The sequence below is a fragment of the Falco rusticolus genome, chromosome 1 (assembly GCF_015220075.1).
Source record: "Falco rusticolus isolate bFalRus1 chromosome 1, bFalRus1.pri, whole genome shotgun sequence".
NCBI lineage: Eukaryota > Metazoa > Chordata > Aves > Falconiformes > Falconidae > Falco > Falco rusticolus.
Window position 1 is genome coordinate 125,834,927 of NC_051187.1, and position 13,425 is coordinate 125,848,351.

Sequence of the window (13,425 nt, forward strand, 5' to 3'; positions counted from 1 at the left end):
ATCAGTAGTAGCTGCTTAAATTCAAGTTACAAAGAGATAAGCAACCAGAAGGACAACGGATGTGCTGTGCTGAAGGCCTCTTTGCCCCACAATCATCTGGTTCCATGTGCCAGCTGCCTAGTCCAGCCTGAGGTGTTGAAAGTCAAGAGACTGGCCAAAGGAGACATTAACAGGTTATGATGAAAGGAAGAAACAGTCAAGAACTGGTCTAAAAATGTCTCTTGCTACATAAATTCATTAATGATAAACGGGGAAATTTGCATGGCTTTCAATATAGTCAGGGAACAGGATCTGTGTCATCCAGTGCTGCATGCTTAGGAAAATGAAATATCCTGGCCAGACAGCAAAAAAAGACATTGCTTGTGGCCTCTGATGCAATCTGGATATCAATACACTTTGTTCTTTAATTCTTTGACAGTGCTTGCTTTTTCTTTTTTTTCCTTTTTTTTTTTTTTTTTTTTTTTAGCAGCTTTCGGAAAATGAAAAGTTTAAGGATTGAATTTGGAATTCTTACAGATGGTGGCTCCTCATCCTTCTGCTTTTGGGCCCAGGATGTACCCTTAGGTCTGATAGCAACAATGACACTCTTGATTCAGCACAAAACATACAACTTTTTGAAGGGAACATGTTTCTTATTAAGTCATTGTTTAGCAGAGAACAAAACTGTCTTAGTAACCAAGTTACGCATGGTGCCAATTCAAACTATTAGTAATGGTGACTTCCTGACCAAAAATTTGTATGTAGGTTTCTTGTTTTGCTTTGTCTTATCATTTGTTTAAGAAAAAAAAAAAAAACCAACAACCAACAAAACCCAAACCTCAAACAAAAGAAAAAAAATATCTGCTGTTTTGCTGGGTTTCTGTGATATGTATCCAAAAAGTGGATACATGGGTTTTGGTTTAGTTTTCTTCTTTTGAAGATGGAATGATTAAATCTAGTTTCAATGGCGATGGCAATAGCACTCTTTATTCATTTCATTTTAGATTATAAAGAACATTTTACAGATTGGATTTCCTGTGTACTTCCTTCCAACCCTATCTGTTGGACTGACTTCTGGTGCAATAATGATGTGTAAAAATAAGTGTTTTTGTTATGACTACGTATACTGGTCAGAACATGAGACTAAAAGACAAGAACAAATTTACTTTGTGGTTTGGACCTAAATCAATGAGAAATTGATTCCATTTCCCTCAAAATATAAGAAACGTCCTATTGGCTCAGACAAACCATCCATCTAGACAGTCTATCTAGTCTTCTGTCTCCAACAGTTGCAATTGAAGATGAATTCACACTTTGTGAAATCACACACTGTGAATTGAATTCACACTTTTCCAGCATCACCACTCATTTAATTAGGTAGGCAACGCTGAACTCCCCTACTCCTACCCGCCCCCCCCTCCCCCCCTTTTTTTTCAGTATCAATTTATGGTCCTGATCTTCATTAATTTGTCTGATCTATTTCTAGACCTCATAGTTACCTGCCTCCAACTCATCATAACAACAAATTCCAGAAGTTCGCTACCGGGTGTATCAAGGGAAAAAAAAAAAACCAACACAGAAAACCAACCAACCCAAACAAAAACCCAACCCAACCACAACCCTCTATTTTTCATCATTTTTAAACTAATCTCCAACTATTTTCAGCCCTGTGAAAAATGAAGACAGGCCTAAGGAAGAATCTCAGATCTGAATGTCCCCACATTTTGGCATTTTTGGCTTCTGAACCCAAACCCTGCAGCTTGAACCAGCACCTCAGGAGGCACATTGCAACCTTCAGGGAAACCTTGCAATAGGTCACTAACAATGCTTCTGCCGACCACAAGGAATCAAGGGCAGCATAGGTGGAATACACCTTTCCTTTATTAGATTTACAGATGAGATCTAGCTAGCAAGGACAGCACAGACAGGCAGGCCTAAAATTGGAAATAATTTTTATAAGGTTCAAGAAATCACTAGCAAAAAATAGGAGATGGTGGACACCATTCTGTTGGGAAACGAGAGCGCTGCATTCCACTTCTGTTGGAAGGGTCATATCTACAACTGCAGGAAAGGGAACATCTGGCTGTTAGAAAACCCACAAAAATATCCAAGAGTTGCAGCTGACTTGCCAGCTGAACATCAACCTGCCTAACAAGCAAATGCCATGTGGGGATGTACAAGCAGGAGAGCGGGCAGGGCTGGTTTGTTCGGCTCCCAGTTGTTCTGCACAACCCAGGTCAGTTTTGAAGTACCCTTCTTCAGTGTTGGGCATCACCTTTCAAAGAACCCCTGGATCAACTAATGATTATTCAAATGACAGTTATAAGGATAAGCAGAACTTTAGAAAATAAAAATCTACACAGGAATGTTGGAACACCTGATCTTGTTTAGCTTAAAACAAGATAGCTAAGTAAGAAAGGGTAAGTGTTCAAATATGTAAAATGCTATTTTACATAGGAGAAAAGAATTAACTTTGGTAAGGAAAACCTATGAAATATAACAAAAAAATGAGGCTCATAGTAATAATACATTACGCTGTTCTGAACTTGGAAATGAATTTGTCTCAATACCATTTGTGAATTTTTTTGAGGTTTTAATACTTCAGCAATTTGCATTTGAGAAGTGTTTAGCATACTCTTAATTTCCAGAACAGCCAAAATATTGAACAGAAGGTTTGAAGTACTGGAGAAAAAGGGGTGGGGGTGGGGAAATGCAACAGAATATATGAGTGGAAAAGTATGCAGGAGTAAAGTTAGTTGAAACTGCATCTCTTCATAGAAATAATTGTCTCTGTCATTGTTTTAGCAATTATACAGAAATGTCTCTTGAATTGATTTAGGACTGTTTTGTCCTGTTACATTCCAAAATTTTGTAAGTATAATCAGGGAAAAAAGCTTCTGAATACACTTTTTATCTCATAGATTATCGCTTAGAATACTGCTGCAGGAGGGTATGTACCATGGTAAACATTTCCATGTGTAATGGTCATGTGCTGTTAAATCCTAATATGTTTTGTTGAATCTAAATTTGTTTACGTAGTGACATGGCTTCAGTTATACACAGTTTAGATTATGCACAGCTTTCAGTTAAGAGGCAGCATAAATTTACATTCAGTCATTTTATTGTTTACAGTCAGAGGTTATAACAATGAACATCATCACTATGTGGATAGATTAAACACAGGGTGTTAAATCAACATTCTCTGCATACCTGTCCTTGTTGACACCTTACATCACAAGAAGGAAGAAAAACTATTGTAAAGATCCCTAACGTAAGACAGCTGAGTAAAATGTGTGCTAGGGCATTCTCCATTCGAATTTTAGGGCAGCTTTAGGAAGATGTAATTTGCTTTGGGCGATTCAAACACTTTTCGTGAGATTCTGCCTTTTGCTGTCAATTTTTGCATCATACTAACCCCTTACTATAGTAAGGGATTTATGCTGTTGCAGTCATCCAATCTGTAGCATAAAGAAATTCTAATGTTAGATGCCAGTAGTTTCGATTTTAACAGTTTAGAAAGAGAATCCCTGAGAACAAAGAAATGCCAATAATCCGGTAATCCCTGAATATCAACCAGTGTCAAAGGGCTGAAGACTAAGGATTCTTGTCCTGTTAATTAATTTTCAAGAGGAACCAACTTTTACACCAAATGAAAGAGAGATTTCTAGATAATAAAGTGTGGGTTGCTAGGTCAAGCATTGCAGAGAATTATTTTCCAGCAGTGATGTCTTTCACATTGAATTAAAGGTTTTTGTCCTGGCAATATTTTTAGAGGAAGTGAACAGAGAAATCTACATTTCAGGATCCCTAGCTGGAGGTTTCGTGTAGAACGGTTTCCCATGGGTTGTTTTACAGAGAAGGTGCCTGATCACAGTCAAGGAAAATATTCATTTGCTTTTGATGATCTTCAAGCCACCATACTTAGATCCTTTTCTAGAATCATATAAGGAAATACAAAATGAGCACCTGTACAAAAAAAATTATGTTTTTAAACGTGTTTGTGAGGAATGAGGAAGGCCATTATGTGCATAATCAGTAAAAATGCAGTACCTCTAAATGTTTCCACTAAATCATATGTTTTATGTAAAGAAGAGGATTTGAGAAGTGGACCACAGCCTGAAAACCACCGCACCATCCTTTTGCAGTAGCTAAGTCTTTTCTTCCATCAAACTGGTTACTCCAAGTGAATAAGCAATATGATAAGAGACGTGTGATAAAACTTGGGATTGAAAGATTCGATTGGCAGAAAATGCATTAGCAAGCAGCTGTTCTAGTAGTTTGGCACCAACTCTGAATGCCTTTTCTTTTTCTCTTTTTCCTATACATATCAGGTTCGCTTTCAGTATTTGCATAGAGCTTTGATATTTAAGACATTGATTAAGATCCACTTTTTTTTTCCCTGTGCTTTTAAGCATTAGAGGAAATGGGGGGGGGGGGGGGGGGGGGGTGTCATATCTGTAGAGGAATTGTGGACTGAAGCTTACTACAGTGCCTTCCTCTTTTGGAATGACTCCAGAATGGCACTTCCACAGCCTTCTGATTCGCTGCACTGGGGGGAACACTGTTTTCTACCTTTGAAATTTACATTAAATATACATCCCACTGAAACTCACCAGTAAGACTATGTGTGTTGAAATAAAAGCAAACCATGCAATCTGTGATTTTAACTCTTGGGCATGCTTCTATATGTCTATTTAAGAGGAGAATGCAAAGGAGTTTGGTTTGAATCAAACACAAAAATTTAAATATAAGGAGAAAGGCAATGACATTCTGTGAAAAGCAAACATTTAACGTTAGCATTTAACTCCTACAATAAGCAAACAGACAAAATCACAACAGCATGCTACTGATGTTTCTTGCTGCTACTGACACTTTTCTATTCTCCTGTCTCAGTTCACGTTTCTTGTTCTGGTTCCTCTCTGATTTTCCGTACTGCTAATGAATGAAGATAGGAAACAGGTATTGAAACACATTCATGTTTCAGAAGGAGAATATATCAGAAAAGAACGTACCAGGTATGTCTAGACACAAGAGAGGAACGTGCTTGACAGATGTACATTACACCAACTTGAAAACCAGGATGAGGTCTGGGTATTTTAATGCAATTTTAAAACAACATCAAGAGAATTCATTTGAAAGAATCTTACACCTGACATAAAAAATTTCCTTTGTCAGTAGTAGCTATCGTTGCAATGAAACATAACCGGGCAAGACCTAGACCTGTATCTCTCTACTACTGCACGTATCTCTTTAGTCATTTCTGGTTTTAAGGTCGGTTCACTGCCAGTGTACTGAGTGCTACTGAGAACTTTAAATTCATTGTCCTGTAGGCGTATTTCTGCTTAATTTCAAGACAAGGGGAAAAATATTAATCATGAGATGGTGGGGAAAGAAGAAAAGATTTTTGAATCAGTAAACCTTTAAATTAGCCATCTCTTATGGGATGGAAAGCAATGCAGCCTGAATTGAAGAAAACTTTAAAGTGTCCCAGAGCCAATGGAATATTTATTTGTTTATTAGCAGATAGTATTAATCATCATCGATTTCAACAACTTTATTTTAAAAACCTTGTGATTAGACTGTGACTATGATTAGTAGCCTTCAGTTGTGACACTTTAAATTTGCTATACAGAGCACTCGGTGGAAATGCTGTCTTGCATAAAAGCCTTTGATCTCATGATGGATGTTCTATGAATTGGGGGGAGCGACAGAATGAAAGTGCTGGGGAACTGCGGAAATAAAGAAAGAAGCCAGCTGATATTATGACAGCGCAGCGGGAGCAGTATGTTCCATAGTTTTGTGATTTAGTTACGGAGAGGCACTCCTTGCGTGGCACTCATTGAAATAATATTAGATGTGTATGATTTGGCAGGTGGGTTTTATTAACGTGCTGCAAAAGAACTGGCTTTCTACACCAGTCTGTGACGTTTCTGAGGGATTTTAACATGTTGAAACTCAAATCATTAATGGCATATTTCTATTTAGATGGGGTTTGCATCCTGGATTATGCTCTCTTTAGGCTTTAATCCTATGCTTTGATCCGCAGCGCTGTAAGGGTCCTCTGAAGAACAATAGGCTCCTTAATTTATGTACACTACTTTATATCTTTATGGCTGTTCAACTTAACTTCTACTACTGTCTTTGCTTCATCGCTTCACTGTTGCGAAGATGTTAAAAAATTGTTAGTGCTTAAATAACTTTCTAGTAACTATAAAAATTTCTAAAATGCAGATCTGCTTAAACGTTAGATTTCATTCTGATTGCAAATGACGTGATTACTTCTTAGCATTGAAATAATTGATTTCTGTAGCAGCAAGCAGAAATACCACCTTGAGAGTGATAAAAAAGAAATCAAAAAGAACAGGGGGTACCTCGAGGCCTGCTGGGGACACCTTCATGCAGAACCCCCAGAATGTTGTTCCCTGAGCAGTTACATAATGGGATTCCCAAAGAATAAGAGCAGCATAACGTGAGCAGAGGGCCAGCATCCAGCCAAGGCAGCCAGGGATCTGCCCCCACAGTTCGTTCCCATACAATCTTGTTACCAAAATACGTATAAGTGATGCAGAATAATTTGAAATGCTTTCTAAATATTTACACGTGGTTCAATAATGCTGTTCACATTGAGCAAAGATAATAGTACAGGGAATAGAACTTCTTCCTTTTTGTAGCTGAGATTCGGGCAGGCTGTAGTGTGTTGCTTTGTTTACCAATGTGCAATCTCTTTTGGTTTTACTGTTGGTTTTTTTTCCACTTCTAATCACAGTGTAACTGGAACACAGTATCTACGCTGTTTTATTTAGGGCTCTGAATGGGGTGTAACTTCTGTTCAAAGAGGGCTTGTGATAGGTCACCGATAGGAAGGCTACGAGTAAATACGGCACTCTTTGGATTATTCCGTTTCTGAGATGGCCAAATCTTTTTCTCTCTGGCCAAAAAAAACCCGCACACTCGCCCCAGCGAGGCTGCCGGCGCTGCTCCGCACGAGCCCGTTAGGATTAACAGCAATTTTGGTGCACGATTTCCTTGTGTGCGCTTTGCCCGGCTTCACCCGTTGGTTTCCGAGCAGAACGACCCAAGGGGGCACTTCGCTGTCCCCTCGGGGCGGGCCGAGCCGGGCTGCGCGGGGCCGCCTGCGCCCCGGGGCACTGCGGGGCCCGGCCTGCTCGGCCCCCTCCGGCACGGGCGGCCCGTTGCCCGCGGTGCGGGGCGCTCCGCTCCCCGGGGCGCCAGCGCAGCGCCAGCGGCAGGCGGCGCCGCAGCAGCAGCAGCGGGAGGAGGAGGAGGAGGAGGAGGAGGAAGGCCGCCGGCGGCCCGCCGCTCGCCGCGCAGAGGCGCAGGCAGAGGGCGCTTTCGCCATGCGCGGCCCCCGGCGCCGCCGCGCAGCCCCCGGCGCCGCCGCGCACCCCCAGGCCGCGCTGCCGCTGACAGCGTCCGGAGAGACCTCGGCGGCGGGCGGAGCGGAGCCCCCGCGGCCCGGCCCGGCCCGGGGCGAAGGCAGCGCCGCGGGTGCGACCGGCCGCTCGGTCCCGCTCGGCCGCTCGCTCCTCTCCTTCCCTTCCCTTCCCTCCTCCTCCTCCTCTCTGTGCTTTCCACCTCCCCTGCTCCCGAGTGAGCGCAGCCTCGGATGTCCGGTTTCCTGGTGGGTTTTCTACCTGGCAAACTCCGGGTAACTTCGGTGAGAATTTGTAAAGCGGCTGGGAAAGTTGGGAGCTCCCCCGCAGGCGCCTGGGAGCTGCTGCTACCGCGTCTTCTCCATCCCACGGATTTTACTGCCTTGGATATTGCGAGGGGAGGGAGGGGGGAGAGGACAGCGAACGAGGGGGGGGAGAGGAAGAGAAGGAGCCTCGTAATTTCGCCTGCATTCCTCCAAGCGCCCCGCGGCCCGGCTGCGCGCCCGCCCCGCCGCCCTCGCACAATGCACTTGCTGGAGGTGCTCTCCCTGGGTTGCTGCCTCGCCGCCGGCGCCGTGCTCCTGGGACCCCGGCAGCCGGCCGCCGCCGCCGCCTACGAGTCCGGCCAGGGCTACTACGAGGAGGAGCCCGACGCGGGAGAGGTAAAGGTAAGCCCGTGCCCCGGCCGCAGATGCCAGCGCGTGTGGCTCCCGGCCCGTTTGAACGGACCTCTTGGAAATCCCACCGAGGAAAATACTTGGGAGAAGACTTTTTTTTTTTTTTTTCTTTTTGTGTGTGTGTGTGTGTGCGCTGCTGTCCTTTACATGTGAGAGAAGGATATCTTTTAAGGACACACAAAAAATTGCCTGGGTTTTCAGGGCTGCTGGAGGGAAGGTTGCACGGGGAACAGCCGTACTTACAAAGAAACGCAAAACACCTGATGGGCAGAGGCAGCCCGAGGGCTCCGCGCCGGCCGTGGTGCTGGGGCTGCCCGGCGGGCTGGCCCGGCCGCGGCGCCGCCGTTCGCAGCGGAGCTCGGACGGGGCGGGACCCCCGGGCCGCGGCGGCACCCCCGCGGGCGGGTGGCGGCCGTGCCGGGGCTGCCTGGCGGCGGGGTCCGGCGGCGGCGCGCCGAGGAGCAGCTGAGCGCAGCAGCAAGCGGCGAGGGAGGTGTGGGGGGACGGTGACAACAAACCCCGGGAATTTCCATTTGTTGAAAAGCGTCTTGGAGTTACTGACGCTGCGGGCGAGTTGCTGCTGCGTGACGGAGTTGCCGAGAGGTGCAAGGTGACACTCGGGTCTGAAAATGTTCGTTCTGCCCCGGCGCATGCTGAAGGTTGGGCTTAAATTCTCAGTTCCAGCCACAAATACTTATAATTCTGCGTTACTTTCTCTTTGCATAGGAAGTTTCATAACGTAGAATTCCCAGTACTTTGGTACTTGTGGGTTTGCAGTTCCCGGTATGCTGATGCATAAACCCGATGCCTGTGGCTGTATGAACACGCGGCATTATTGGGAAGTTCTTTGATGTCTGGGCTTCTAACAACTCTTACTCTCGTCTTGTTGTTTTGAAAGATTTCTGAAATACTTAGTGAAGGCAGTGATGACCCAGCTCATTCATTATACACTGCAGTATGGGGCAGGGAGGGAAGTGTGTGCATTAAAAGTTGAGCAGATATTCTGATTTTTAGGTGTTTTTCTCATGCTGTTTGTTTTACTGAATGGAAAAGCTTGGGAGATTTTATCGTAACTACATGGGAAGTCAAGTTCTGATAGCGTACATTAGCTGTATTTATTTCAGGTATTCAAACTGCTGTAGACCGTATATTGTTCACAGAGTTCATGCTTTTCAAATAATACTCTGCATGGAAAAGGTTACTGAGTTTACTGTAGTCTCTTTTAAAATACTTTAATTACAGCCGAATGCTTACGCTGCAACGTTCCGAATGCTAACGTGCTATCAGTGATCATATTGCTTAAGTGTTTATCAAGTATTTTTTAAATGTAAGTATTTAAAATTGGAACACAGAATCAATCCAGCTGGTCACTCTTATCACTTAAACTATTTATAAAAAAAAAACAACACAACAACCCAAAATACAACTTAGTGAAGGGTAAAAATACCTCAAGCCTTTCCAGGCCATGACTGTAAGTCATTATTTACTGGGTGAAACTGGCATGTGAGCTGTAAAGCCTCAGAATGGTTTATGCTGAGAAGGTAGAAAGACTCTAAACTGGAGTACTGTGCGTACTTTGTGCACCACAGCTGCCGAGATTGAACAGCTGGTAGCGAAGGTGTTCTCCTAAGTGATGCGGTATAGGTTCCCATGCACGTGTTGTGGACAGTCACTCTGTTTCTTGAAGGAACCTCAGAGTCCTTGGGAGCTGCCGCTGTAGTGCATTGTGAGGAAGTGCAAGTGCTCCCTGGAAAAAGGGGAACTGTCAGCAAACCGAAGGAAGAAAGGTCAAGAGACCGGGAAGTGAGTGGGAGAGCATGTGTTAAGCTATTATGTTAACAGAAAAATGTTTTTGTGCCTGACTACTGGTGAGTAGCAGAGAGAGAGAGAGAGAAAGAATGTCTCTGGATCCAAGCAGACTTAGTCATGTTGGAAGTTTTGGTTGAGAGTTTGTTGCTATTGCTGGAATTGGTTGAGTACTGTGCATATTTGTGCCTGTGATGAGAGCATGTTGAGATGAATGTCTGAAGTAATTATGAAAGGATTAAGTAAGTAAACTCTTATGTAATTGTTCAAGGAAAATATGATTATATTGTCAATAAAAAGCCATCTGCTTGAACTTTCTTAACTTCAATGAAAAATGCATGACCACTTGCGTTTGTGTGCATAGATACTATGCTTTCTCTGTTTTTACTTTCCATCCATACACCATACTGCTGTACATTAAACTGATGCCCAAGTGCAGATCATGCAGCCTTTTGGGTCAGCTCTTTCACAATATCTTTCTTTACTGCTATCTTAAGGACCTCAGCTTCAGCAACATTTTAAAAATAAGTATGAAGTTGAGGGTCCTCTAACATGGGAGGAAAACCTGGGAAGAAAATAAGGGTATTATGTTTTTATACAGGTAAGTGTTATGCATTAATCTTGTCCTAGAGATTTGCAGCAACTTGGAAATATTACAGGTATAAATAATAGTAGTTCTTCATATGCATGTCTTGCAAGGGCATGTTCTGCAGCAAGTGGGCACTGATAAAAATTGTGCAACGCTGCCTCCCCCCCCCCCCCTTTTTTTCAGCCTGAGGGTAAAGTTCATTATTTAACAAGCTTACAGGGCCCAGATTAATACTTTTCAGCTGAACTGTGTGCTCAGTGGGATAGGAATGAATCTCACCTGTAAATCACCTCTTTGAGACCTCCTGCAGTGCAGGTAGGTTGACCTGATGAGGTGACCCCCTGGCAGCTGCTCACCACCTCTCCCGACAGGACAGGAGGCTAGGCGGCCCCCAGCTCCCCCGATGTTGCTGCTGTGGAAGGCAACCTGGTATTTCAGTTCTTTCTGCTGAAGGTGAAATGGGGGAACCAGCCCTCCCGTCCCCAGACTCCCCGCAGCTTGGGGAGTATGCCCAGCAGAGATGCTCGGAGCAGCCGTAGCAAGGAGAGGGTGAGCAGCTGTGTGATACCAGTGACTTGGAACTTTAGCTCCTTGTACTGTCTATTCAGATGTTAATAACTCTTACAGTGTGTTTAGTCTATTAAACTTGTTCTTTAGGTAGTTTTGAACTGGGAACCTGTGCTGGGTATAGGCTGTCTACCTGGGAGGGCACAGTATCTACAGTAAGTAAAATAATGCTTGCTTGTTTGCTGAAGGTTTCAGAACGAACTGGAAGGACTACACAGGCATTCTGAGCGTGTATTAAAATGTCCTGGGTTATTGAAATGAAGGTGTGACAGTAGCATGTACCTAGACTGCATTAATGGTAAGAGGATAACGACAGCAGGAGTCAGTTAGTGTGCTAACGGTAATTGGAAAGAAGCCACACAGCCGGGAGGGCTTGCTGTAGCTGCACTTCATATTGTTGCATAGTCAAACCCTTAGGATTATACAAGAGCAATACTGGTCAGCTGACCCACACAGTTTTGAGAGGTTTAATGTGAGAATTCTGAGTTGTGTATTAGAATGGGACTAGCAAGTGGAAATGTTATTTGCCTGTTCTAAGGTGCATCCCTGAAAGCGGCATTGGGGCCTCTTTACACAGATAGCAACGAGGTACAGAACAGTCTTTGTGCTGTGACTCAGTGATTTGCTTTCTGCAATGGAAACAGGTGTGTTTAATTGACTGCCATTTATCTTGGATGCTACCTCAGCTGAGAGATAACTTTTTTTTTAATTATTAGTATTTTAAGATTATTTTAAATCTGACCTAATCATAAAATGTGGCTAGTTGATGACTAATGGATTTTAAATGCTGTTGGTGTGGGAGTGGGGGGAAAAGCAGTGTGTCAGTTTATGGGGTTTCCTCCTGCCACTCTATCTTGATGGTGTGATCTCAAACGTGTTGGTTTTATGGCCACCTCTTAAGTCTGTGAAGTGTTGCCTTACTCTGCGTTGTGATGTTACATGCACTGGTGAGAGAGGAGGCTAGATTTTCTGCTCTCAATACAAGCGTAAACCTCACTCCAGTACTCAAGCAGTGCTAAATTGCATGGGGAGAATGCTACTTCTTTCTGCTGTTGCTGTTTTGTCTGTTGCAACTTTCCTTTTTGTGTGAGTAGCCAGTCTCCTTTTCTCAGACACACACGTGCACACAGAAAGATGCTGTCTTTTTTTTTTAGAAGCACAATTTGTATCAGATACAATGGGATGGACATAAGTAATACAACGGGACCTGCTATAAAGACTAAACAGTGCTTCTGCAAACATTATTATTAAACCCTGGCCTAGCTTTCTGTGTGAGTAGAGTACAATGCGAAGTTCTAAGAGCTCATGGCACACTCTAGTTCTCAGTGTAGGCGTGTGCATGCCTGGGTATCTTGTGTAAGTACACTTGTGTGCCTGTGAAGGACTTCATGGGATTGCTGCTGACAAACGCACTTCTGAAGGCTCTGAAAATGCTCTGGGGATCACCTTAACTACCTCGAGTGCTTGGAGGCGTACAGAAACATCCCGTCAAAAAAAAAAAAGTATTTTTACGTTCGCTTGGGTTCAGTGCATGTTTGAAAGCCTTACTTGTTCATCAGGGTGGTGTGTCTGCTTATTGTAGTAAAAACAAACTAGAACTTGTTCTTCGGGCTGTTGCATCTGAGGGTGGTGGTAGTAATCCTCTCCCACTGATACCCTGCACCCAGGGTAGGAAGTCTGTCTAGAACCTTGTGTTTGGCTGCTGCTCTTTTGAATGTGGTCAGTGATTCATTAAAGCAAAATGCTTGGAACAAAGGGATCCAACTGAAGCCAGGCTGATATTCTATGAAGTTTAATATCCCATGCAATGTAAAAAAATTGCTACAGCTGTTTGTAGAATTAATTATAAGAAATTCCAAGCAAGGTCGTTATATGACAGTTGTAAGCTCTTTCGAAGCCTAAGTTGCTTCTTAGAAGTTTGGTTTGGTAAGGTATTGGGTTTTTAGTGAGTAGAGTAGGTATGATTGTGTTCACTATCTATGATAAACATCAGTACTTTTTTCTCTTTTTTTTTTTTTTCCCCCCCTAATTCCACCTTCTAACCTGAGTGATATGTAATACCAGGTTGCCCTCCATATATGTGTCTATGTGCTTCAAAGGCACTAATGGTTGCATAAATTGCAACAGAATTTTAATTTAAAACAGGGGGAACCATGGGGGACTGTTGTTTGAATTCCTATTGTATATGAATTTGTCAGCTTGCGTTTCTTGCCTTGTGTTTATCTGTCATCATAATTTTTTCTACTGTCTTAATATTTGTGTGGCTATTTTTTCCCCCTCTGTTGCATTTCAGACTTTAGTTAGGAAATAACTAAACTGTAAGCCATTTATTCTTCTACTCTTCCATTGTAATAATTTTAAACCAATCCGCCTAGCTCTGGAGTAATTTTTTTCTCTTTTAGCACTTCCTGAC

General features: G+C 43.3%; 1 protein-coding gene and 1 long non-coding RNA gene across 4 annotated transcripts in view; both read left to right on the top strand.

The window, feature by feature from the left end:
• Positions 1-898: 898 nt before the first annotated feature.
• LOC119153245 lies at positions 899-2,536 on the top strand. Its single transcript, XR_005106095.1, has 2 exons — positions 899-1,356; positions 1,466-2,536. It is a non-coding gene; the product is annotated as an uncharacterized LOC119153245 (long non-coding RNA).
• A 4,853-nt stretch (positions 2,537-7,389) lies between these two features.
• The window catches only part of VEGFC (vascular endothelial growth factor C), an 82,261-nt gene continuing 76,225 nt past the window's right edge, over positions 7,390-13,425 (top strand). Inside the window, exon 1 of one of the 3 annotated variants that reach the window (XM_037399423.1) lies at positions 7,390-8,041. In XM_037399423.1, the coding sequence (XP_037255320.1) occupies positions 7,607-8,041 (435 nt within the window). In that variant the 5' untranslated portion in view covers positions 7,390-7,606. Of the gene's footprint in view, positions 8,042-8,550; positions 8,710-13,425 lie in introns of those variants that run through there. The other 2 variants (XM_037399442.1, XM_037399432.1) reach the window with 2 other exon arrangements.